This window comes from Podarcis vaucheri, assembly GCF_965113315.1.
Source record: "Podarcis vaucheri genome assembly, chromosome: 3".
Lineage (NCBI taxonomy): Eukaryota > Metazoa > Chordata > Lepidosauria > Squamata > Lacertidae > Podarcis > Podarcis vaucheri.
The window spans coordinates 225,352-245,661 of NC_138761.1; the positions used below are offsets into that span (position 1 = coordinate 225,352).

General features: G+C 56.4%; 2 protein-coding genes across 10 annotated transcripts; one reads left to right on the forward strand and one right to left on the reverse strand.

The window, feature by feature from the left end:
• The first annotated feature begins 1,957 nt into the window (after positions 1–1,957).
• Positions 1,958–5,335, forward strand: CCDC121 (coiled-coil domain containing 121). Of its 2 annotated transcripts, none has more exons than XM_082217031.1 (2): positions 1,958–2,520; positions 2,880–5,335. In XM_082217031.1, the coding sequence occupies exon 2, from the start codon at positions 2,881–2,883 to the stop codon at positions 3,829–3,831; it is 951 nt and encodes a 316-aa protein (XP_082073157.1). In that variant the 5' UTR covers positions 1,958–2,520; position 2,880; the 3' UTR covers positions 3,832–5,335. The 2 variants fall into 2 exon arrangements, with proteins under 2 accessions (XP_082073157.1, XP_082073158.1); XM_082217032.1 differs by lacking the exon at positions 1,958–2,520 and adding an exon at positions 2,704–2,757 and having other exon boundaries at positions 2,873–5,335.
• Positions 5,336–9,495: 4,160 nt separating this feature from the next.
• On the reverse strand, positions 9,496–20,214 carry ZNF512 (zinc finger protein 512). Of its 8 annotated transcripts, none has more exons than XM_082218443.1 (12): positions 20,160–20,214; positions 17,844–17,933; positions 17,422–17,505; positions 16,827–16,951; positions 15,796–15,882; positions 15,198–15,293; positions 14,825–14,992; positions 13,867–14,070; positions 11,177–11,278; positions 10,763–10,825; positions 10,361–10,459; positions 9,496–10,193 (listed from the first exon to the last, which is right to left on the reverse strand). In XM_082218443.1, exons 1-12 carry the CDS (start codon positions 20,197–20,199, stop codon positions 9,882–9,884), a joined length of 1,470 nt encoding a protein of 489 aa, XP_082074569.1. In that variant the 5' UTR covers positions 20,200–20,214; the 3' UTR covers positions 9,496–9,881. The 8 variants fall into 8 exon arrangements, with proteins under 8 accessions (XP_082074569.1, XP_082074567.1, XP_082074568.1 ...); XM_082218441.1 differs by lacking the exon at positions 20,160–20,214 and adding an exon at positions 19,756–19,917; XM_082218442.1 differs by lacking the exon at positions 20,160–20,214 and adding an exon at positions 18,276–19,279.
• Positions 20,215–20,310: the final 96 nt, after the last annotated feature.

Here is a 20,310-nt window from a genome sequence, read left to right on the forward strand (position 1 = left end):
GGGGTGGGTGACTGGAGTGCTCAGGTTCTAGAAAAACATCCTGAGCCACCCGCAAGGATCAGACTGTAACCTCTCTCCCCAAATACACAGAACGTGCGCACCATGAACTCTGAGGGCTCCACGTGGCAAAGGAATGCTTTCATAAGGCCCAGCTTGACCTCCCACTTGGATGGAGCATGTGCCCTGGGATGGCGTCACGGGTGGCCTTGACCACACCCCACCCCAGCCAGTATCCCTCTTCAGCTGGCCTGGAAAAGTGACCCTTGCTCCTGTGCATATGTACACAAAGGGTACATGTGGCTGCTGGGTGCACTTTTGCTGTTCAGGAAAGGGAGAGGGTGGAAGCTGTGGCCTTGAGCTCCTGTCAACAGGAAGTCAGTCATTCAGAATCATCAGAGGTGGTTCCTGCTGAGAGAATGGCTGGTTTGAGGTTTTGAGAAGAAAGACGCAGGGCTGTTTGATGGAGCCCCAAAAGAAACTGGTAGCCAACTGCACAGATTGAAAGTTGGCATGTGATTTGTCCTGCTGCCCCCAGATAGTAGTGTGGCTGCAGCATTCTAGCCCAAATGAACTTTCTGAACTATCTTCATAAAATGCCATTACAGTGGTACCTCAGGTTACATACGCTTCAGGTTACAGACTCTACTAACCCAGAAATAGTACCTCGGGTTAAGAACTTTGCTTTAGGATGAGAACAGAAATCATGCAGCAGCGGCGCAGAAGCAGTGGGAGGCCCCATTAGCTAAACTGGTGCTTCAGGTTAAGAACAGTTTCAGGTTAAGAACAGACCTCCAGAACGAATTAAGTTCTTTTTTTAAAATAAATTTTATTCAAAGTTATAACAAAACATATTTTCCAAAAACATATCCTTATTCCCCCCCCCCCATTTTTCCTCCCCCTCCCATAAAACCCATCCCCCCACCCCCCGACTTCCCTGAGTTCCAGTCTTTGGTTTCTCCAAGAATGCTATTTTCTGCATGTTACAGAGTTGTATAGATCCTCCAACTGTTTAGCTTATTATTATCAGTAAAAAATTTGTGAATGTTTATTCAAAACCTGCCAAGGAGTCCTTATTTCGTAGTTTATATGTCAATTTTGCCAGTTCTGCATAGTCCATCAATTTTTCTTGCCATGATTCTTTAGTTGGAGTTTATTCAGTCTTCCATCCTTGTGCTACCAGAACTCTCGCCGTTGTCGCATACATGAAGATGTTTTTCAACTTTTTTGGCAAGTCTTTCCCTACAGAATGAATTAAGTTCTTAACCTGAGGTACCACTGTAGTGCAATTCATCCTGGAGGTAACCAGAAAGTGACTGACTGTGGTTGCCTCTGACTTCTCAGATACCGTGGTACCTCGGATTAAGTACTTAATTCGTTCCAGAGGCCCATGGTGTTGCGACATCTGCCAACATCTGGAGGGCCGCCTGTGTTCCTCTTAACCTACAGTAACACATCTGGTTACAACTCATGAACCTTGAGTCTTTGCATGGTTTAGGTTTGGCACTGGGGATGGGCAGGCAGGAATTCAATAAGCCAAGCATTTTCAAGTATGCAAATGGTATGGACAAGTCAAACCACTGGGTTAGCACTACCAAAGTGCCCCCCCCCAAGCCTGGGCAGTGCATATGTTGTCTTCTGCTGCCCAGATGACAGCCCCCCTCTCAGCCTCACTGATGAAGGTGTTGTTCCAGGTGCCATCCAACCATGTTGGGGACTCCGCTCAGTATTTGTGTAGTGTTTACTCCTGAGCCTTTTCTTCTCTCATAGAATCACAGAGTTGGAAGGGACCCAAGGGTCATCTAGCCCAACCCCCCCCCCCCAATGCAGGAATCTCAGCTAAAGCATTCATGACAGGGGCCAACCGACCTGTTTAAAATCTCCAAGGAAGGAAACTCCACCACTGGAAGATCACTCCCAAGGCAGCACAGCAGATGTTTAGGTTAAGAGTTTTCTTTCCAGGTGGACAAGCTCTTCTGCCCAACCAGAGGCTACTCAGGAGCAAACCACATGGAAGTTAGGGTCAATGTGGGGGGGTCGGTGCCCCCTAGGACTGGTACGGCAGGAGGGAGACAAGCGGTAGGGGGCGCCAGAGCCAAAGAGACTCCGCAGAACCAACTCAAACTAGTTTTGCCCTTCTCCGCTGAGTTCTCCGAGGGGGAAGGCAGACGCGGGCCGGCGGGCTGGAGACACAGCTCAGCGGCCCAAAGGACCTCCCGGGTTACAAGCCCCGCAGCAGCCGGCCGTCGGCGCCTGTCGAACCGGAGCCCCGATCGGTCCCGAGCATCGTGCCTCCTGCTCCTGGACGGGCCCGCCCGCCCGACACTTTTCTTCGTGCCCCCCGGAGCCTCTTGGGCCCGTCGTCTGGGGAGGCTCTCGGGAAGCTGGAAGGAGCCCCGCCTGCCTGCCTGCCCCTCCCCTCCCGGTCGCCAGGCGACCGACAACACATCGAGGGGGCCTCTCCTCCGCCTCCCGGCTCTGCTTCTTCGTGCGCCACGAAGGACCCTCCAGCGCAGCCTGCAAGTAGAACCCCTTCTTGCCCGGGGACTGCCCCCCCTGTTCGACTCTCCTGCGCCCGGGAGAGCCCTCCTCCACCCCCAATTCCACCGGGGCCAAGAGCCGCTCAAACTTTCGGTTCCTAACTTAGCAGAGGAACATTTTCCTCTGCCCTTGAAGGGGGGGGGCCCTCTGGATTCCTCTGAACGGCCAATGCTCCCCGCTTCAACTGCTCAACAGCGGGGGGCTCTGCGCACGGAGCACGTGAGCGGCGGATCCTACTCCGCTCCCCCGAGGGCCCTGGGTTAGTCGGGCTCCGCGGGGCAGCCGCTCCGCTCTTGGACGACTTCCAGCGCCCTTCTTCTCCTTCCTCCTCCAGGGCTCAGGATGCCTCGCAAGCGCCGGGGGAAGACGCTGCCGCAGGCGCAGCCAGCTGGGACAGGACGCGCAGCCCCCGGGAGCGGCGCCCAGGACTCCGGGGGTGGCCCGCCGCAGGAAGGCGCCTCGCCGCTGCAAGGGGAGCTGGAGCGCGTCTGCCGGGAGCTGGAGCGGCTGCGCGGGCGGCGGGCGCAGCTGCGGGCGCAGCACGAGCTCCTGGAGCGGGAGGCGCAGGAGCTGCGCGCCGAGAGCCGGGAGTTCCTGGACTATGTGGCCAAGCGGGCGCAGCGGCGGGAGGGGGCGGCCGTGTTGCTGGGCGACGAGAGCCGGCAGCTGCTGGCGCACATCCAGCACGAGCGCCGGGAGCTCCTGGCCCGCTCCGCCGAGCAGGAGGCAGGGCTGCGCGCGGAGCTGCTCCGCCAGGAGGCCGAGCTGGCGCGGCTGAGCGCCGAGCTGGAGGAGCTGCGCGGGGTGCGGGCGCTGCAGCAGGAGCAGGCCGGCCGAGTGCGGGAGCTGCAGCGCGCGCAGGCGGCGGCCCGCGAGGAGCACGTGCAGCGGCGGCAGGAGGCGGCGGCGCGCTTCGCGCAAGCCAAGGCGGCGCAGGAGCGCGAGGCGCGGGAGCGGGCGGCGCGCGTGGCCGGAGAAGCGCACCAGGTGGCCGCGCGGTGCCTGCTGGAGCACAGGCGGGAGGCGCAGCGGCAGAACCGGGAGCTGAGGCAGGAGCTGGCGCGGCTGGTGGCGAGGGCGCGGGCGCTGCAGGCGCACAAGGACCGGCTGGAGGATCGCGTGCAGCGCTTGCGGCGGCAGCAGGACTCGCTGCGGGATTTGGCCCTCCTGCGCCGCGGCGGCCCCGGAGGAGGAGAGCGACCGGCAGCGGGGACGCGCGGAGACGCAGGAGGGCGGGCGCCCCTTCTCCGCAGCGCAGGGCAGACGAGCTGCCTCCAGCCGCGCAACTGCTGAGACGCTGACCAGGGTCCTGGCGGAGAGAACCTTCAGGCGAGCCTTCGAGGAGCCTGGTGGATCGGGCCCGTGGCTCAGCTAGTCGGGCCTCCTGTTCTCACGGTGTCCAAGCAGATGCCTGGGGGAAACCTGCAAGCAGGATCCGTGCGGAAGAGCGCGCTCTCCTGTGGCTGCCAGCATCTGGAATCCAGCAGCAGCATGGACTGTGGCCACAGAGTATAGCCTCCAGGCTGACTAGTAGCCATCGCTCGCCCTCTCCGTGGGTTTGTCGAGTCCTCTTTGGAAGTCATCCCATCTGGTGGCCATCGCTGCCTCCTGTGGGAGGGAGTTCCATAGTCCAACTAATGCGCTGCACTGAACCCATTTTAATCAGTTTTGCTTAACTGCTGTTGTTGTAATATTACTTAATGTGGTTTAATATCTTCTTCTTTTCACAGTTTGCAATTTTATTAGGTTGCTGCTTTACAAATTGCTTTGTCGAGGTGTGGTGAGTTGAGATAGAAAAACTGTTAATAAAACAGGATGGGAGGCAAACTCTCATTCTGCAGGGACAGATGAGGGAAGCCATCTCAGTGGCCCTACTTAAGGGAGCCTCACGACTCAGGCTAACAAAACCAGGAGGTATGTTGGGGGTGCGGGCAGATCTTTGGTTGCGGTTCAGCAATGGTCAGGATCGGGGTCATGGCTTAGCTGGGTCCAGATAGTGACCAGGTGCAGGATCTCCCTACATTCACTCCTACCTTGGCAATGTAGGATTTCTACCTGGAGATATTTTTATTTCAGGAGGCCTCTGGCTGCCAAGCAGCTGCTCAGCCACTGTTATGGACAAAGGAGGGGCACCAACCAACTCCTCAGAAGCATTGGCACGCTATGCGTAAGGACTTGACACATCAGAGTTCCAGGACACAGGAGCTTGCCCTGCTACTGAGCAATACATGCACACACGGCCACTGACTTATGTACGTTTCCGTCTGTTATACTGGGTTCCCAGTGTCATAATAAGGCAAGGAAACCCCATTTTCTGAAGCACAGAAATTCACTAAAATTAGTCAGATAGTTTTATTTAGTTCAAAAAGGTGATAAAAATTGTGATCCCAGGATGGAGGGGAGGGGACCTGACTCATGGCATGTATGGAACAGGGACTCCATAATTCTCAAGATGTGACAACACATACTTAGGATACCCCTCCTAACGGCCAAACCAAGTGTTAACAGCCCTGACAAAGGGACCAGACTAGTAATGGTCAGAGGGAAATGAGACTCAGGACTAAATAAAAATGCCAAGGGATGCCTTCCTGACAAAGGGATATGTAAATACTTTAATTGACTTGTGGGGTGTGGGTACTTGAACTATGCAGGATAGACAGGGGCATTTCTGGTTCTCAAATTTCTATCTGACACTATGCCTTTTCTGTGACAAAAGAGGCCATTTGCCCTTTGTTCTGGACTTTGTTTTGTTTGGGAGTTGAAACCTTGTTGCAACAATAGACGATCAGGTTTCCTAGCTTTTGTTTTGCTTCAATTTGCCTGGCTGTGATCTCTTGCTTGAACCTGACCAATTCTGAACCCGCAGGGCTAGACCCTACCGAAGCTGGGAAACAGTTAAGTACCGCACCCCAAAATGTTGTCCTTATCAGTCCTTAAGTGTCATCAACTAAAGGCAGCCCCCATTTCCTAGACGCACAGCTTGTGACTGGGGAAGGTGCAGGATGGGCTGTGTGTTAAGTGACAAGCTGGACTTGGAGACATTAACCCCCTGTGGTTTCCAGTCAAGATGACAAAGGTATGATGGCCAGACAGGCACATGAAGGGCTGTATGAGACTTAAAAATGGAAAGCATAATGCTGGTGGTCAACAAAAGAGGTTTAAAGAATGTAGCATAAACACCAACAACTGGGAAACACTGGCCTGCGAGCGCTCCAGTTGGAGAACAGGCACCACCAAAGGTGTCCTGGGCTTTGAAGACACTCAGACTCAGGATCCAAGGGAGAAACATGCTAAGAGGAAGGCACGCTTGGCAAATCCACACCATGATCAACTCCTGCCTGGAAACCAATGCCCCCACTGTGGAGGGACATGTGGATCCAGAATTGGCCTCCAAAGTCACTTACGGACTCATTGTTAAAACTGTGTTTATGGAAGACAATCTTACTCGGCTACGAGTGATCGCCAAAGAAGATGCGGTCACTTGTTTAACGCTTTGATGGGAATGTCTAACAAAGGATATAAACTAAAGGTAAAGGGACCCCCTGACCATTAGGCCAAGTCATGACCGACTCTGGGGTTGCGGCGCTCATCTCGCTTTATTATGTAATTTCTTCCTGCCTGAGCTCTCTCACCCTCTCTTCTGTCAAGCCAGTGATGTGAGCAGACGTATTAGTAGGGCTGCCATACATCGGGGTTTCCCCAGACATATCTGGGATTTGTCCATCAGAAACAGTGTCCAGGCAGAATTTCCAAAAATGTGCAGGAAAACCTGGACGTATGACAACCCATGTCGGAAATGATGGGGGGGGGATTTTGCACAACAAAAAATTGTGTCCGGCTTTTTACTTGTTGAAATATGGCAACCCTAGTATATTCCTAGGCTCAGCTCAGACTCCGTTTTAGAAACTAACTTTGTATTTTGTAACAAAGGTTTTTTTACCAGCATATTACTTTGATATATTTGTTGCCTGCATTCAAATGTCAGTAAACCTTTTGTTTATCTTACTAAAACGTGTGGTTCATTCTTAGCAAAGGGGATGGAGAGGGGAAAGGTCAGCAGACCACAAATAAACAGGGATAGAGATAAAATAAAAAAATTCCTTCCAGTAGCACCTTAAAGACCAACTAAGTTAGTTCTTGGTCTGAGCTTTCGTGTGCATGCACACTTCTTCGTGTGCATGCACACTTCTTCGTATCTGAAGAAGTGTGCATGCACACGAAAGCTCAGACCAAGAACTAACTTAGTTGGTCTTTAAGGTGCTACTGGAAGGAATTTTTTTATTTTGACTATGGCAGACCAACACGGCTACCTATCTGTACCAGGGATAGAGATGTAATTGCCTAATTCCTAGATTACAGTAAGCTGCCAAAGTGCCTAAGTATTTTTACTCTGCTAAAGGGGCTTCACAGCATGTTTGCTCTCATATTGCTCCCCCACATGTGGGATAGGAGGTTTTGATTTTAATTTATGGATTTAATCCTCAATTAAACTCCCATCAGAAACAATACATTTATTTCCTGCTCAAAGTATCTGCACTCCAGTCCAAAGGAGTGGCGCTGAGGACTCATCCAAGCCCAGTATGATGAGCATGCCTGTCTTGCACTGCCATCTTCTAGCCAGGCTGCTCACACAACAGCTTGAGCTCCTCATCTGACTTCTGTGTCTCGGGGGTGAGGATGGGGTTCTGGACCTCTCCTTGCAGCACTGAGGAACAGCGAAGCTCCTTGCAGCCAGCTGAGCTCCTGCATCTTGGCAGTGTCACATGGGGCAGGTCCGGGGGGGGGGCGGGCCTCACCTGATGGTGCTTTGCAGGAGGGCCGACCTGGCCACAGACTCCTTCACCCTCCTGGGCACCCCCCACCGCTGATGCAGAAGCTTCTCGCGCAGGTGGAATTCGAAGTACTGCTTTTTGTCAGTCGTAAGAAATCTTTCACATCCTGGATTTGCTCTGGGACTGTTTGTGGAAAGGTCTGTTGCTCGTGGTGAACTAGTTTGCCCACCCAACCCCTCAGGGGTGTGAGGCATAGCTTTCCCCAGGAGGCTCGTGGGACAGGGCTTCAAAGCAGCCTCCTGGTGGTGATGGTGGCAGCAGCAGCGGCAGAAGGCGGAGTGAGCACAGCAAGGCCGCTCAGTCAGAGGGGGGCTCTCTTGGCGGCACTCCGGGGCCTGCTCCCCCCCACCTGGGATGGAAGCCAAGGCTGGGGTCAGATCCCAAAGGACCAGATCCAGCCGGGCGGGATCCCGTTTGCTGGTTGGTGGAGGCAGCTCTCTTTGGGTATCTGTGATGGCCCAGGCAGTCCGAGGGGAATCCCAGCCCCCTTCCTCAGGATTCATCTTCCCTTGGGCGGCTGCAGCAAGAGGATGCTTCTCTGCAGGAGGACATCCTTGGGCAAGGGGTGCCCGGCCCCAGCTTGGCTGCTGCCTCTTGCAGCGCTGGAGCTCCACGCTAGCACACGCCTCCCCAGGCAGGCTCCGAGCCCCGTCCGGGTGGGCTGTGGCTGAGGGCAGATGGACCTGGAGGAGCTCCAAGGTGGGCAGGCTGTTCCAGGGGCCATCCCCACCCAGCTCTTCCCACTGCTTCCCAGGCAGGCGTGCCAGTCCCGAGGCCCGTGGCAAAGGCTCCTGGGTCGCTTCTGGGCTCCACCAGCTTCTGCCGCCTTTGGCTGCCATGGTCATGGCAGAACAAGCCAGTGCTGCCGAAACACTGTGTTGCTTTGGAGAGCTGCTCCCTTTCGAAGAGGGCCTCTCTTGCTGTGGGGCTGCCTGGGCCAGAGGTGTCCCGGGAGGGGGCAGCGGCCAGCAGAGGGCTTTGCAGACCCTCTTGGGGAAGCCCCACTTGCGATGCACCGCTCTCTCCCTCAGGTGGCGCTCCAGGCACTGCCGCCTCTCCACCTTGAAAAGGGGCCTCTGGTGGTCGGTGGCTGCCTGCGGGGCTGTGCATGCCAGGAAGCCCGGCAGGGCCGGCACAGACCTCTCCAGCGAGCTGTGCACCAGGCCAGGCAAGCCCCACAGCAGCTGCAGCCGCTTCCGTTGGAGGTGAGCTGTCAGCTGCTCTCGCACCTCCTGGCTGAGCAGCAGAGGGTCCAGCAACGGGGACTCCACCACTGTCCCGCTGCCCCGGCTTAGAGGGGGTGGGCAGAGGTTGGCCAGCTCGGGGGCTTGCCAGTCCTCGGGACCAGCCTCCAGTGACTGCATCCCAGCTCCCTCGCCCTGGCCGCGCTCTCAGGGCCACAGACCCCTGGCCAGGCCTGGGTCGGTCAAGACCAGCCAGCTCCACACAGCTGCCTTCAAGACAGGCAACAGAGAAAAGCAAAGGGTCAACACCTCTCTTGGTTTGGCACAGGAGACGCCTCTATTGCAGGGAGTGGCTGGTTTGGCTCCAGAGGCACTGAAAGGAGGCCTGCCCTGTGGACCCCTTTCCACCCCTCTGAAAGGATGGTGCTCAGAGGGCCAGGCCAGCAGCAGTTGTCACCAACGCGCCAGCCGCTCTCCCAGGCAGTCCAGCCTGGACCAAGTGACACCTCCTCCTCCTCCTCCTCCTCCTCCTCCTCCTCCGGCAGTTCCGTTTATCTTGTTGCTACAGCAACACATTGTGAGGTCAGCCTGGCACCCGGTGGGTGCAGCCCCCTTCCCAAGACGGCCTCTCCTGACTGAGGGTCCTCACAAACAGCAGGGCAAAAGGGCACCTCTCGTGGGAGACTCCAGGGGGCCTTGATGCGCCGGGAAACACGGGAGGGGCACCCACAGTTTTTTGAAAACTCAGCACTCAGAAATGGGTACAGAAGAAAATCCATCCATCTTATTTACAAATCTGTCTATAAGATGTGACACACAATCTGGAATTCATGTATTTTTACACCTGGGCGTAATACTACCCAGGAAAACCAGGAAACTTCATACAATTCAATATGCTGTTCTGATTTATGTTATTAAACAAATCCAAATTACCCAGAGGATTATATAAAACTTTTATTCACAATTTTAGTAATTTCATGTAGCTAATTTTGGTTTTTTATAACTAATTTAATGCAAAAATTACCTTGGAATGTGTGACTGTTTGGCTATCGTTCACCCCCTGCCCGACGGAGGCCAGGAAAGAAGTCCCACCTCTGGTGGCTCCTCACCTGGAGAGAGTGGCCTCACCTGGGGAGGACCAGAGTCCTTGATGTGCCTCCTCAGAAGTAAACCCTGCTGAGCATTGGGGGGAGGCGTGGGGCTCCTTCCCCAGTCAGTCACTTGAGCAGCCAAGGCCGCCTGAGGGGGGCTGGAGGGCAGGGTGTGGCCAGAGGATCCCCTTCCTTTCTATGAATCCCCCCCACCCTGAGAGACCAGAGGGGGGCCGCTACTCCCTCCCTCTCCTGTGGCTGAGCTTCAGAGGGGGAGGGTCATCCTCCTCCTCCTCCTCCTCCTCACAGCTCCCACTTCCTGCCTGCTGGGGGCAGCTGGCCTTGAGGGGCTGCTGCTGCCCCTGCTCCCCCCCTGCTTCCTGCCTGGGTGTGGCCTTCTTGGGGGAGGCAGCAGTCTGTGGCCTCCTCTTGCGGCTCCCGCTGGGCGGAGGCTTCCTGGGCGCTCTCTTCTGCTCCGCCTCCTCCGGCTGCTGCTTCAGCAGCTTCTTGAAGCTCTTGGCGGTGTGTGTGCCAACTGCAAACCAGTCCTGGGGGTGGGGAGAGGCAGGAGGTGGGAGCGAGAGGAAGGGGGAGTGCCAGCACAGGCTCAGCCAGGTCAATGGCCGCAGACCCCGGTGAGGGCGCGGGCCCAGCGGAAAGGTCTGTGGCATTGGATTGGGTCCATGCGCCCTCCCGCAGCCCCCTTGCTCCTCACCTGCGCATGCACAGTGTTGATGTGGTACTTGACTCCACTCTCGGACACAAACTCCTTCTCACACAGCAGGCACCGGTATGTCCCAGCCACAAACTCCCCCTGCAGTGAGACGGAAATGTGGCCTAGAATCTCTGGCAGCAAGAACTTGAGGAAGACAGCGGGGGGGGGGAGGAGGAGGAGGGGGAAAGGGGAAAGGGGAAAGGGGAAAGGGGAAGGCCCCCCTCCCCCGATTTTAAGCGCAAGTGTCTCGTCCCTGTGGAGGGAGTGATCTGCCAGTTGGGGCGCAGAGATGGTGATGGTGAATCCATGTCTGCCTCCAGGGGTGGCTTGGCAATGGCAGGCAGCAGCTGAAGCCCCCCAAGCGCACACCTCCTGGAGCCCCAAGGAGAGGCTGGCACATACCAAGGTGCAGCTGCCCAGGTGGGACTTGAGGCCGGAGATGCTGCTGTAGACACACTCACAGCCCTGCGGTGGAAGGCGAGAGTCAGGAAAGGGCGGTCAGTGGCCCTCCCCACCCAGGAGCGCCCCAGAGATGGGGGGGTCTGAAAGCAGGAGGGGAAATCCAGAGGCTCCTGGCAGCAACAGCTCTTAGCCTCCTCTCAGATACTTGGGGACTCCCCCCACTCTGCACCTCTGTGGTGCAAAAGGGCAGAGGGAGGGGCCTCCAGATTATTCCATGGGAAGCTTAACACCAAGGAAGAGCCCCCCAAAGCCTCCGCTGCAAGTGTTTGGGGCAAGGAGAAAGGAGCTCTGCTGCCCATGTCCAGTCAGGAGAGTTAGTGGCATCCCCCAAGCTTTGCCCAGCCGTCCCGTTACCTGGTTTGGGCAGCGGACCCGTCGGCACGCCTTGATCTCTGCCCTCCACTTGCTCAGAACCTCCTGGCTGACAGCAGGCAGTCCTGGGCGGGTGTATTTCAGCTGAGGAAGAGAAGAGAGCAGAGCCGGAAGGCAGAGTGAGGAGCAGGGGCTGCTGCCTTCAGCTACTCCCACAGCAGCCCCCCCCCCCCCGCACCCAGCTAAGCAGGGGCAAAGCACCCTGACTCCTGAGCCCCAGGGACACCCCCTTCCTTGAGAGGCCAGCCAGCCTCTTCGGCTTCTCGGGCTCCTGGCCCCTGGGGGAAGTGCAGCCATTTGCACCTGTACTTTGAAAAGACTTCGACTCCATTCCAGTGTTAGACAAAATGTCAAGCCTTAAAATAGCTGTTACTACAAAATCTCAGCCTCGTGGTAACAAGCCAAGCTACTGCTAAGCGTCTTGCTCTGCTTTCCTTTGGCCCCCATCAGAGAGGCTGAGAGGGGGGGTCTTGTTGTCTGGGCAGCCCAGGACCCCCAGGCTTGAACCGAGGAGCTCACTTCACTGCTGCTAATGCACTAGTTTGGCTTCACCCCTGGAAGTGCACTCCATTGTCTCTCGAGATGGATAGATGACAACAATAGTAACGAAAAAAATCAACCTGACGAAAAGCTTTGGGCATTTCCCCTGCAAGCTGCAAGAGAGCAGGCTGGGCAGGCCTCCTGAGGCGGGGGCTTCTACAACGTGCCCCCCCCTATTGCAAAAGACCCTGCTCCTCGGGAGAAAGCACTCCCTTGCTGCATCCTGGCCCCTGAGAAACCTCGAGGTCAACCAGGACTCTTCTTGGTAAGGGACCCCAAGATCTCCTGCAAGGCTTTTGCAAAGTTTTTTGCAGATAAAGTCGCTCAGATTCAGAAGGAGGTAGACTCCACCGTGGGAGCAGGGCCAGGGCGGAGAGTGCTAGAGTTCTGTCTAGTCCTGTTACATGGGATCAATTTCAATCTGTTACCTCCGAGGATGTGGACAGGCTGCTTGGACAAGTGAAACCAACCACCTGTCTCCTGGATCCTTGCCCATCCTGGCTTATAAAAGCAAGCCGGGAAGGGCTGGGCGATGGGCTCTGCGGGGTGGTGAATGCTTCCCTCTGTGAGGGAACATTCCCAGATCCGCTGAAAGAGGCGGTCATTAAACCGCTTCTTAAAAAACCATCTTTAGACCCGGCCAGTATGGCCAACTATCGCCCAGTCTCAAATCTTCCATTCTTGGGAAAGGTGATTGAGCGGGTGGTTGCTGAACAACTCCAGGCACGCCTGGAAGAAGCAGACCATTTGGATCCCTTCCAATTGGGATTCAGGCCTCACCATGGGACTGAAACTGCCTTGGTCGCGCTGGTTGATGATCTCCGGCGGGCTAGGGACAAAGGTGAGAGCTGTTTCCTAGTTCTGCTGGATCTCTCAGCGGCCTTTGACACCATCAACCATAACATCCTTCTGGACCGTCTAGAGGGGTTGGGAGCTGGGGGCACTGTCATACAGTGGTTCCGCTCCTTCCTCCTGGGCCGTGTCCAGAAAGTGGTGGTGGGGGATGAGTGTTCAGACCCCTGGGCTCTCACTTGTGGGGTGCCTCAGGGTTCTGTCCTCTCCCCCATGCTTTTCAACATCTACATGCGGCCGCTGGGAGAGATCATCAGGGGGTTTGGGCTGAGTGTTCATCAGTATGCAGATGACACCCAGCTCTACCTCTCCTTTAAATCAGAACCAGTGAAGGCGGTGAAGGTCCTGTGTGAGTGCCTGGAGGCGGTTGGAGGATGGATGGCGGCTAACAGATTGAGGTTGAATCCTGACAAGACAGAAGTACTGTTTTTGGGGGACAGGGGGCGGGCGAGTGTGGGGGATTCCCTGGTCCTGAATGGGGTAACTGTGCCCCTGAAGGACCAGGTGCGCAGCCTGGGAGTCATTTTGGACTCACAGCTGTCCATGAAGGCACAGGTTAATTCTCTGTCCAGGGCAGCTGTCTACCAGCTCCACCTGGTACGCAGGCTAAGACCCTACCTGCCCGCGGACTGTCTTGCCAGAGTGGTGCATGCTCTAGTTATCTCCCGCTTGGACTACTGCAACGCGCTCTACGTGGGGCTACCTTTGAAGGTGACCCGGAAACTGCAATTAATCCAGAATGCGGCAGCTAGACTGGTGACTGGGAGTGGCCACCGGGACCATATAACACCGGTTCTGAGAGATCTGCATTGGCTCCCGGTACATTTCCGAGCATAATTCAAAGTGTTGGTGCTGACCTTTAAAGCCCTAAACGGCCTCGGTCCAGTATATCTGAAGGAGTGTCTCCAACCCCATCGTTCAGCCCGGAAACTGAGATCCAGTGCCGAGGGCCTTCTGGCGGTTCCCTCATTGCGAGAAGTAAGGTTACAGGGAACCAGGCAGAGGGCCTTCTCGGTAGTGGCGCCTGCCCTGTGGAACGCCCTCCCAGCAGATGTCAAAGCAATAAATAACTATTTTACTTTTAAAAGTCATCTGAAGGCAGCCCTCTTTAGGGAGGTTTTTAATGTTTGATGCTGTACTGTTTTTAATATTCAGTTGGAAGCCGCCCAGAGTGGCTGGGGAAACCCAGCCAGATGGGCGGGGTATAAATAATAAATTATTATTATATTATTATTATTCTTGCTCCCAGGGCCAAATGGATTCTGAGGAAACGGCCGCACCTTCCGGTCCTCGGGAACCAGGTCCTGCCAGACCTTCCGCCTGGGCCACTCCTTGTCCAGGGCCTCCTTGGCCAGGGCCTCCTGCAGGTGGTGGGCGGCTGCCTGGGCAGACTTCCTCAGAGCACGGCGGCCTCCGCTGCTGGGCTCTGCGCTTGCCACCTCCTCCGGGGGGGCCGGCTGGATGTCCTGGCCCAGCAAGGCGATCTGACAGGAAGGACACAGGGAGCGATGCTCAGAAAGGGCCACCAAGGTGAGCATGGGGAGGAGGAAAGGCTGCAGCAATTGGGACTTTTCAGTCTAGAGAAAAGGCGAGGAAGAGGGACATGGAACTAGTTCGTAAAATTACGCAAAGCCTAGAGAAAGTGGATAGAGAAATGTTTTTTTCTCCCTCTCTCACAACGCTGGAGTCTGTGGACATTCCATGAAGCCGAAGACTAAAAGGATAGTAAAACTAAAAGTGCAAACTGTGGAACTCCCTCCCACAGGAGGCAGCAATGGCCACCAATGTGGGTGGCTTTCAAAGAGGAACGGACAGATTTACGGAAGGCTGGGCTTTTGATGGCTGACCTCCGCTTCTGCAGGCCAGTGGCCAGAAAGCACGGCAGGAGAGGCTCCGGGCTCTTGGGCTCAGCTCCTGCTTGCTGGTTTCCCACAGGCATCTGGCTGGCCCTGTGAGAACAGGAGGCTGGACTGGGCGGCCATCGGCCTGATCTAGAGGTTCCTCTTAGCTCTTGTGTTCTGGCCAACGCCTGCCACTGCCAGAAAGGGGTGGCAAAGGCTCTCTGCAGGTGACAATGCCCGGCCCCGTAAGGGGAGGAGGGGGCCTGCAGTGGCTTCTCTGGGCGTGGCCCCGCCCCCTCTTCCACCCGCCTGTCAGTCAGGAAGAGGGGCTTCCTCTGCAGAGTGCTCCAGAGATGGGGAGGGGTCCCCCCCTCTGTGCTCCTCACTGGCAACTCACCGGGCCATGCTCCGTCTTCAGGTGGTAGGCGAGGCCCGCCTTGGAGCGGTAGGCTTTGCCGCAGTGCTGGCACTTCACAGCCATCTGCTCCAGCTCAGCAGCCTCCTTCCCGCACTTCCGTGTGTGGTAGAGGAAGCCCAGGACGCTGGTGAAGCTGCCTGTGCAGCCCTGGGGGAGGAGAGGGGGCAGAGAGGAGCACAGGCTCCCAGGAAGGAGGGAGGGGGGCTTCTGCGTCCCCCCTCCACCACCAGCTGGAAGGTGGCGAGTCAGCCCTGCCTTCACTGAGAGGAGCCTGAGGCGGTCCCAGGCCCCTGCCCCAGCCTGGCCCAGGCCGCTCTGGCTCCCCGGAAGGCCAGAGGCTGCTCCATCTCACCTGCCTTGGGCACTTGAGCTTCCCCATCCGCTTCAGCACCCTCCGCAAGCGCTCTCTCTCGCCCAGATCGCAGGCCGCCTCCTCTGTCCCCACCGGCTGCGTAAAAGGGAAGGGAAAGGCTGGCCAGAGACGCTCCAAAGCGAGGCATTCAGATTGCAAGACAGGAGATTCCCACTAAAGCCCAGGAAGAACTTTCTGGAGGCAAGAGCCGTTTGAGAGTGAAAGGGGCTCCCTGGGAAGGTGGTGGATTCTCCTTCCTTGGAGATCTTCCATCAGAGGTGGCCCCCTGTCCGGAATGACGCAGTTGTGATTCCTGTGTTGCAGGGGTTGGACTAGATGACCCTTCCAGCTCTATGATTCTGTGCTTGCAGGTGACCCAAGGACAAAGGCCCAGGAAGACCTGCTGGGGCTGAACTGTCGCCGTGTCGGGAGTCAAGGCAGGCTGGGTCAGGCCAGAGGCTCCCCAGAGGCCCTGAACAAGGCCCAGGGGGGGTGGATATACAGACAGGCAGCAGGCTGGCCTTCCAGGGACTGAAGCATCTGCCTGAGGCATCCGGGGAGCCAGACACGTTCTTGTGGGCGCGCAGCATCTGCTTACCAGGCTGTTGTGGTCTGCCATGATGTGGTACTTCATTCCTGCCAGAGACCGCAGCTGCTTCCCACAGTGGTGGCATGTGAGCATCTCCTAGGAAGACCACAAGGCATTGCACATGTCAGCAGTAGCATCTGGGCAGCACAGGCTGTGGGAACATCTCCCATTAGTCCTTGCTCCTGGAGTTTGGGGCCTGAAGTGTCCGTCCGTCCGTTTTCCCCCCTCCCCCTCCCGGAAACTGACTTGCTCTGCTCTATTCTACAGTGAGTTTAATGTCTGCATTTTAAAAATTGTGGTTCTAAATTTTTAGCGATAATTTTACTGTTCCTTTTTTTGTAAACTGCTTTGAGATTTGTCTTACAAACAAGCCGTATATAAATTTTACAAAATAACTAAGTCCCTTGGGGGCGTCCCCCTCATGCAGACGTGCAGAGCAGAAGCTGCTTCACTGAACCCTCAGTCTCAATGGCCAAGAACAACGACTCTTCTTTGGGCAGCATCATGCAAGCAATGCCATGAGGGACCCCAAAGGGCTGTGGGGGAGAAGAGGGGCTGGCAGGATCCCCTTGAACTCCAGGGTGAAATGGTTCCCCTCTGAGCAAGAGCTGCTGGCAGGCTGGGGGCTAGTGGGGGGGGGAGCTGCTGCTGGGGGTTTTCCTGGCTGGCTGATGCGGGAGACAGGAAGCAGGACGAGGTGGGCCTCCCTCGGCCTGATGTACAGTGGTGCCTCGCAAGACGAAGTTAATCCGTTCCGCGAGTCTCTTTGTCTTGCGAAGCACGGCTATTAGCGGCTTAAAGAAAAAGGAAACAAACTCGCAAGAACTCGCAAGACGTTTCGTATTGCGAAGCAAGCCCATAGGGAAATCCATCTTGCGGAACGACTCAAAAAACGGAAAACTCTTTCGTCTTGCGAGGCACCACTGTAGCGGGTTTCTGATGACACTGTTACGCCTTGAGAGGGAGTTGCAGGGTTGGGAGGATCCCCAGGGATTACCCAGGGAAAGGATAAGGTCCCACCCCCCACCCCGCCTGCTCACATGCTGGCAGCTGGTCATGTGCTTCTTCAGCCCTTCCACCGTCTTCCTCCCAACAGCCCTGCAGGTGGGACACGTGACGCGGCCTCTGCTCAGGATCTCCAGCTGCCAGTGCTCTTCCAGGCTGCCTGGGGGAGCAGAAGAAGGGGCTGACTCAGCCTCTTAAGGTTCTCACCTGGCCTGTGGGCATCCCACTGGGGCATCCTGGGCTGGTCCTGAGTGGGGCTGCCCTCTCACCTGGCCTGTGGGCATCCCACTGGGGCATCCTGGGCTGGTCCTGAGTGGGGCTGCCCTCTCACCTGGCCTGTGGGCATCCCACTGGGGCATCCTGGGCTGCCCCACCTGCTGCAGGGCTCTTCTTTCTATGCTTAGGGACACAGTCACACTTACTAGCCCTCTGCACCCCCCCCCCAGTAATGCACCCCAACAACCTCTTCCGCCTGCTTTTTCAGCTATGCGCCATTCCTGGCTGCACACAGGGAGGGCAGACAAGAGCCCCCCCCCCTTCGCCAGAGGTCCTGGGGTCCAGAGGACGACGGCCCTGGTTCCTTGGCTTCTGTCCTCACCAAGGAGCTGCGATGTCGGGGTCCTGTTTTACCTGCGGCATATACCGGTGTGTCTCTTTTTCTATGGCCGCTTTTGGGCTTGAGATTAGGCTGTCGCCCCATCTGCTGCCATTTCCCTGGGACAAGGAAAAACAGCAGTGAAGGTTTGCCTCTGCAGCCAGGGCCATCTACCCTCCACCACAACCCAGAACACCCCACCAACAACCTTGGGGAGAGATGGAGGCCAAGGGAAGTGACCGCCCCAACATGGGCTCAAGCTCCAACACAGGAAGATGAATAGTTCATGAGGGGCTCCCATCACTTGGGAGCAGCAAAGCTCAAAGTGTAGAGTGCAAAGGGACAGGAATGGGCGGCCCCCTCACATCAGGAGGAGGTGGGCAGGGGGTCTCTCCTTGCAGGAGAGCCAGGAGTGTGCAGGGGCCCAGAGAAAGGAACCAAAGTAGAATCCACTCACCAGACTTCTGCTTCTTTTTGGGGAGCTCCTTGTCATCGCCTGCATCTTTGTTTTCCTGCTCGTGCTTTGCCTTGGAAAGGGAATCCCCAGCTAAGAGGAGAAGAAAGACTGAGACATGTGTGGGGTTTGGGGGGGGGGGATTTATTACAGTGCTACCTCGGTCTATGAACTTAATTCATTCCGGAAGTCCGTTCTTAAGCCGAAAGCGCTCTTGAACTGAGGTGTGCTTTCCCTACTGAGGCCTCCCACCACCGGTGCCCTTCCACCGTTCGGCTTCCGGGGCAAAGTTCGCTAACCAGAACACCTACTTCCGGTTTTGTGGAGTTCGTTGCTCGAATAGTTCATTAACAGGACTGTTCGTAGACTGTACGATAATAGGACTGTACAGGACTGTATTATTATTTCATTCTATAATGTATAGCAAGCACGTACAACAAGTCGATTGCGATCTACTGGTCGATCTGTGAGCAGATCGCAGCCTCTTGGAAGTTGGACGTCCCTGTTGTATAGAATGCATAGACTTTTAGAAGACATCTGAAGGCAGACCTGTTTAGGGAAGTTTTTAATGTTTGATTCTTTATTGTGTTTTTAATATTCTGTTGGGAGCCACCCAGAGTGGCTGGGGGAACCCAGCCAGATGGGCGGGGTATAAATGTTATTGTTATTGAAACAAAATAAAAAAAATTCCTTCCAGTAGCACCTTAGAGACCAACTAAGTTAGTTATTGGTATGAGCTTTTGTGTGCACGCACACTTCTTTAGTTATTGTTATTGTAGAAGAGAGAGAACAATTATAACAGTTGAAAATCAAAAGGTGAAAACAAAACTACAAAATAGGCATGTAGTAGGAGTAGTTCTGCTGTATATCTCATAAAGGAATGCCAAATCACACAAACAGTGCCAGGAGAGTCTAGTTCTTGAGAGACCAGCACTGTTGAGGGCAGGAGTTCACAGGTTCAGTCCCCAGTGAGATCTCCAGGAAGAGGATCCCTGACCCAAACCCTGGAGAAGCCCCTGCAGTGCAGGCAGTGCTGCTAGAAGGACCTGACGGTTTGGCTCAGGGAAAGGAAGCTTCCTAGGCTCCCAAGAGGATTTCAAGGTTCTCATGAAAGGTTATCGGGAAAGGGTCATTAAGAGACTCAGCCAGCAGAAGCCTTTTTAACCAAACTTCCTATCTTTAGATGGGACCCAATTCATTTGAAGTCAGCATTTCCCACGAGCAGCCTCTGCGTGGACCTGACAGGCCTGGGATTGGCAGTGAGAAGCTGCATCCTGCGATTCCTTATGCTCTCTGCCTTTGTGTCCCGGAGTGACATGCAAATTAATAGCTCCTATCAAAGAATAAGGGACGCGAGCGGCGCTGTGATCTAAACCACTGAGCCTAGGGCTTGCCGATCAGAAGGTCGTTGGTTCGAATCCCTGTGAAGGGGTGAGCTTCCCTTGGAAGGGGTGAGCTCCCCGTTGCTCTGTCCCATCTCCTGCCAACCTAGCAGTTCAAAAGCACGACAAAGTGCAAGAATAGCAACCACTCCGGCAGGAAGGTAAACAGCGTTTCCATTAGCTGCTCTGGTTTCGCCAGAAGCGGCTTCGTCATGCTGGCCACATAACCTGGAAAAACTGCCTGGACAAACGTGGGCTCCCTCGGCTAGTCAAGCAAGATGGAGGGAAGGGTGCTGATTTAAGACGCTTTCAGGCTTATAGCTAAGGGGCTGAGGTTGTACCTGAACGTCACCTGGTGCCCTCTGAGCTTATGGCGGGCTGGTGTCTGCAGGGCAGGGGCTTGCTTGGCCGGCATGACGCCTGGCAGTCCCCTCTTCCGCCTCCCCCAGACCCGGCTCCCGGGGCTTCTCCGGAGGAGGAGGGTGCCAAGCTCCAGAGGGACAATCCCCAGGCGCCAGGCGCCCCCTCCTCACCTTCCCTGGCCTCCTCCTCCCCCTCCCGGGCAGGGGTCCTGGCGGCGGCGGCGGCGGCGGGCTTGGCCCCCTTCATCTCCAGCCAGGGAGCGGGGCTGGGCATGGACCCATCCTAGGCGAGCTCCGGCGGGGGGGAGGAGGAAGGCGAGCGGCTGCCCGGCTCCTCCGGTCTCGGCGCGGGGCTCCTGCTTCGCGCGGGACGAGGCCTCGGCGCCTCCCCCTCCCCGCCCTCCGAGACCGGCCTCTGCCAGGCTCCTGGCGCCGCCCCAAGGAGGGAGGAGGCCGCGCCGGCACGGGAAGGGTTAAGGGCGCTCCCGCCACCCCCGACCGCCTCCGTCACTCCGCCCCGCCCCTCCGGGAGTTCAGCTCCCGCCCCGCGTTGCCAAGGGGACCAGGCGCCTCACCGGGGAAGGGCCCCTCCTCGCCCTCCCCTCGTGACGTCATTGCCGCTGGCCGGGAGGACTCGCTTTGCGCTCTACGGCCGCGGAGCGGAGCGGCCGCTCTGCCTCTCTATGGCACCTCTATGGTCAAAAGAGCAGAGAGACGGAAAGGGAA